The sequence below is a fragment of a genome, unplaced genomic scaffold (assembly GCF_019419815.1).
Source record: "Pyrus x bretschneideri cultivar Hongxiangsu unplaced genomic scaffold, Pyrus_bretschneideri_v1 Contig8, whole genome shotgun sequence".
NCBI lineage: Eukaryota > Viridiplantae > Streptophyta > Magnoliopsida > Rosales > Rosaceae > Pyrus > Pyrus x bretschneideri.
Window position 1 is genome coordinate 4,613,335 of NW_025999820.1, and position 5,225 is coordinate 4,618,559.

The 5,225-nt window shown below is 40.4% G+C and overlaps 1 protein-coding gene across 1 annotated transcript; it reads left to right on the plus strand.

Moving 5' to 3' along the window:
- Positions 1-426: 426 nt before the first annotated feature.
- On the plus strand, positions 427-1,580 carry LOC103957031 (ethylene-responsive transcription factor ERF008). The gene is made up of 2 exons (XM_048575382.1): positions 427-1,303; positions 1,383-1,580. The coding sequence occupies exons 1-2, from the start codon at positions 841-843 to the stop codon at positions 1,400-1,402; spliced, it is 483 nt and encodes a 160-aa protein (XP_048431339.1). The 5' UTR covers positions 427-840; the 3' UTR covers positions 1,403-1,580.
- Positions 1,581-5,225: the final 3,645 nt, after the last annotated feature.

Consider the following 5,225-nt stretch of genomic DNA (forward strand, 5'->3'; position numbering starts at 1 on the left):
CTGTATTTATAGTTTAAAATTTCATGTTGTTTTAAATTGAAGTTTCTAATATGTCCCTAGTTTTAATTAAAAAAGAAAGAGGTTAGAGAAAATAACCAGTGATGTAACACATCATTAAGTTGAAGGATTAATGATGCAATATATTTTTAAGTTCGTGAACTAATTAAAGTATAATTTTCAACATTGGCACATAATAAATTATAGTCTAATCATAACAAAAGAATAAACCACTCTTTCCTCACTATTTTAAACAAGAAAATAGAATTATTATTATTTTCTTCACAACCTTTGAATTCCACTTGAATTTTCCACACAAACAGACACCTCCCATCACTTCACTACCTCGTCTACCTCCTCTACCTCCACCACCCACTACATATTTTTGTTTATTTATTTATACTTCTAAATTGTATAAAACCCAACCAATTTTTTGAAAAATATGCAAAGATGAAAAATAAATAAAGCATCTCCCCACTACAAAAAAAAAGTGCCCTGTATTTTAGGACAGGGTCCTCTGGGTCTGACTGACCCCATTTCTTAATTAGGCAAGACCTCCCCAAAAAATAAAAAAACCCAAAAAAAGAGAAAAAGAAAAAGAAAATCGGTGGGATTTGTTGTGTCGGTGAATTTGGATTTATTTCGGGGAATAAAATGTTTTAGTTTGTTGGGTTTCAGAGACGTGGAAGCCTACCCAGATACAACCTTAGTGGCCAAGGAGCATGCAAAAAACCCCCTCCCACCTTTCTCTCTCTCTCTCTTTCTCTCCCTCTCTTCCAAAAAGCAGAGCACCCCTTTCGCACTCTCAGACCGACATCAACAATTGAAGGAGAACAATTGAAGATGGAGGGCGGCGGCGGAGAGGCGGTGAATAGGAAGAGAGCTGGGGTGGACAACGACAAGCCGTACAAGGGGATACGGATGAGAAAGTGGGGCAAGTGGGTGGCCGAGATTCGAGAACCCAACAAGCGCTCTAGAATCTGGCTTGGTTCCTACTCCACTCCCGTCGCCGCCGCTCGGGCGTACGACACGGCAGTTTTTTACTTGCGGGGCCCCTCCGCGCGGCTCAATTTTCCAGAGGCTTTGCCGGTCGAAGGTGGCTGCGGGTGCGGTGACATGTCGGCAGCTTTGATACGCAAGCGGGCCACCGAGGTCGGAGCCCGGGTAGACGCGGTCGAGACGGCTCTGCGACACCACCGCGGTTCGGCGGCAGGGAACGGAGACGGCGATGAGATTAAGCCCTGCTTCGCCGGATGCGTGGATCGGGTCGACCTGAACAAGATGCCCGACCCGGAGAATTCGGAAGGTGAGTGGAATTAGAGAGAGGTTGTCTTAATCTCTTTCGGTTTTAAAAATTGAGGGCTGGCCTTTGCTAACGTGCGCAGGGGAGGTATGTGACTGCTGAAGCAATGATGAAGCTTTCGTCCTGGTCCTGGAAATTAGAATTTCGCCTACTGTATCTCTTTTTTTTTTTTCAGAAAATTTTTGCTTTGGATGGAGAAATTTTGGCCCTTTATAAAAACCTGATGTAAGATGTAAATTATGCTACGAATTAGCTTAATTTCCCCCTTTTTCTGTATTTATTCCTTTTAATTTTGGGTAATTAACATTTCGTCGTACAAGGAAATGTTCGGTCTTGTAGTTCAGCTGGTTAAGAGCAGCACCGAGTTTTCGTGTTCGATTCCCTCCCTTTATATTGCTTTGTATTAAAACTTTGCTCTTCCATAAGTGGTAGTTTGGTGGTGAGGTAGGAGATGGGGGAATTGAAGGAATAGAGCAAAAATGTAAAAGAAAGGGTGGATTTAAGTGGAAAAAATGAAAAAGAAAGAGGAGGGAATGTTTTTACTTGTTAGCTGTGAAGGAGGGAGCAAAAACTAGAAAGGGTCCTACAGTTGGGGGACACAACAGGGACCAGGCTAACCACTGAAGTTATAACTACTAGTTGTACTAGTACAAGAAAGCAATTGGGATTTGGAAGAGTTAGGTATGTCCGGTTCTCTGCACTGTTGCTGGTTAAGTGTGGTTATGGGGATTATATATGGTTGTGATGGTGCTGGTGCGGTTTTGGATGACGGAGGAGCAAGAGGGCAAATGGGATGCACTGTGCCCTTTATCGGTTTTGTCCCCTCCTCTAGGCCGTTCACTCTCGGTCTTAGATTCTATTTGTGGTCAAATGGCACTGTTGCAATGGCTACATGATCCCTCTCCGACAAGGACAAGAGAGTGCTAAGATGGCGTGAGTGTGCTAGAAAGAAGAGTGTCACGACCAATCGCATACACGCACGTGTGCGTACAATAATGATGCAAGTGTGTAAGTTAAAGAGGACCATAGACCACAGATATGATCGTGTACACGTGTTAATGCTGGACGTCCCTGCTTTGTTGGTTCCAATTTTGATTAGCAATAGCTGATTGCATAGTAATTTTGCATAGAGATTAGAGATTAGCTACAAACACTGTTTTATAGGCGGATGAACTTTGAACAATGCATGAGCTGTGATCCAATCCATGTTCTGGTTAAACAATTTTTACCCACTTTTGAGTAAAGACAATGATTAATCCACGATTAACGGAGAAATCGGTGTTTACTATTTGCTAATTTGAGTAATTAATTATTATAAACTTTCTCAAATCTCAATGATTTAGATGTCTATAGGTGTCCTATTTACCTCTTTCCCCTCAAAGATTTGATTGACTGCAGTTCCACATGTTTATTTCCATCTTGTGATCAAAGGAAAATAAAATCTTTAATTTCAGTGTGACAATCAGTTTGACTCCGATACATTTCCTATTTTCAAAGGCATAAATTTAAATTGCACAATAATTGAAGCCGAATAAAGTCAACAACCCACATTTCAAATATATTGTTCAACAACCGGTACATCATGAATCAATCCGATGGCCGATTCAGCTCAACAAACACCGGCTATGGATGAGATGGCAAACCACACTCGCACGGACGAGGTAAATCCGCAAGGAGACGCGATAGCCACTGGACTAAGTTTTCGCCAACATTAGTTGCACTCATGTGCGTGAAGTGTATTTCTAGCTGGTATGCATGTGGACTATGGGGCCACATGCATCTACATTGGAAATTACCCACTTGTACGTGGGTGAAATGACGTAGGCATTCTGTTGGAACCTAAAACTTGTAAATAAATGTTTGTCTGTGCACTTAATAGCTGGGAGAATATCTGTTATTCTATTGAAAGAGCAACAATGGCGTTAAATAACCTTGCAAGAAAACTAAAAGCTAGAAATAAGCAACCCACATTTTAACAAACCTAATAACATGGTACACGACTAAAATAAGAAGCAAACTAAACAACTTGTCCCTAAAGAATAGGGATTATTAACAACTACTAAAAACAATCCTACAAACTAGGAAACCTAACCCTAACAGCTAGGAAATCTTAACAACTTCAACATCCTCCCTTAAACTGAACGCTATCAGCAATTAGTTTACATCCATGAGTAAGCAAACACATATTAACTCCCGCAGTTTCAGAAACACATCCAGCTTTAATGGCTTGGTCATGATATCTGCTACCTGCTCCTGTATAGAACATTTAACCAATTCCACAACTTCATTCTTGGTGAGCTCTCGAAGAAAATGGAAACGAACATCTGTGTGTTTGCTGCGACCATGCATCACTGGATTCTTTGAAAGCTTAATAGTAGAACTATTATCGCAATAAACCCTTGTGGATTTGCACTGTCAATGACTGAGCTGCAGTAAAATCCTTCTTAACCAAACTACTTGACATGCACTCAATGTTGCAGCTATAAACGATGCTTCAGCGGTAGATAAAGTAACCACGAGTTGTTTCTTCGAAGACCATGAGATTGCCCCTGAACTCAACATAAAAACATACCTTGAAGTACTCTTGCTATCATCCTGATTTCGAGCATAATCACTGTCTGTGTACCCAATGAGTTCTTCATTTCCTTTCTTCTTATATAACAGCCCAAAACTCATTGTGCCCTTCAAGTACCTCAACACTCTCTTCACTGCTTTAAGATATAGCTCAGTAGGTCGTTCCATAAACCTGTTAATTAAACTGATAACATACATCATATGAGGTCGTGTGGCAGTCAAGTGCATGAGACTTCCCACAATTTGTTTGTACAGAGTGCTATCAACTTTTATGCCTCCTTCATCTTTCATCATTTTGAAGCCGGGAACAATAGGATTATGAATTGCATTACACTGGTCCATGTTAAACCTCTCCAACACTTCTTGAGCATATTTGTTTTGGCTAACATAGATACCTTCTGGCTTTTGCAACACTTCTAAGCTAAGAAAATAGCTCATTCTTCAAAGATCAGTCATATCAAACTCAATCATCATAGAATGCTTGAACTCTTTAAACATAGACTCTTCATTCCCAATAAATATGAGATCATCAACATAAAGGCAAACAACTAACATTTTACCTCCATTCATTCTTTTGACAAACAAGGTGTGTTTATGTGGGCATTTCTGGAAACCTTCCTTCATGAAATAAGTCTCAATGCAGTTGTACCAAGCCTGAGGAGCTTGTTTAAGACCATATAAAGCCTTTTTAAGCTTATATACCTTGTGCTCCTACCCTTTTTGTTCATAGCCAGGAGGTTGTGCAACAAACACTTCTTCATCCAAATCTTCATGGAGGAATGCCGACTTGACTTCCAATTGGTAAACTGTCCAATTATTCTGAGCTGCAAGTGATAATATGACACGAACCATATCCAAACGAACTACAGGTGCAAACACTTCGGCATAATACACTCCATATTGTTGATTATACCCTTTTGCAACAAGCAAGCCTTGTATTTGTCCACTTCACCTTTCTCGTTAAGCTTTGTTTTGTAGATCCATTTTACCCCAATCACTTTTCCTCCTGATGGCATCTCTATCAACTTCCACGTATTATTTCTTTCTTTGGCCTCAATTTTTGAATCCATAGCCTTATTCCACTTGTCACTTTTCACAACTTCCTCATAAGATATGAGATCAATATCAGCAAACAAAGCTAAGTGAGCCATGTCTTCTTCCTTGCAGAAACCTTATCCACTTACATAGTTTCTCATCCAAGTTGGTCATCTTCTGACCCGTCCTTCAATGGTAGTGTTTTCTGGCTGGTCATCTTGATCAGATTCCTCACTTTCTAGTACTGCTTCATCAGTCTTGGATTCCTTTACATTGTTATCATCTCCTGGACCTTCTTCTTCGTCCTTTTCCCATT

Bases quoted from the DNA above. Each gene is read 5' to 3' on its own strand.
- LOC103957031 (XM_048575382.1), top strand. From the start codon at position 841: ATGGAGGGCGGCGGCGGAGAGGCGGTGAATAGGAAGAGAGCTGGGGTG. The intron at 1,304-1,382 runs GTGAGTGGAATT...TAACGTGCGCAG, and splicing joins CGACCCGGAGAATTCGGAAG to GGGAGGTATGTGACTGCTGA.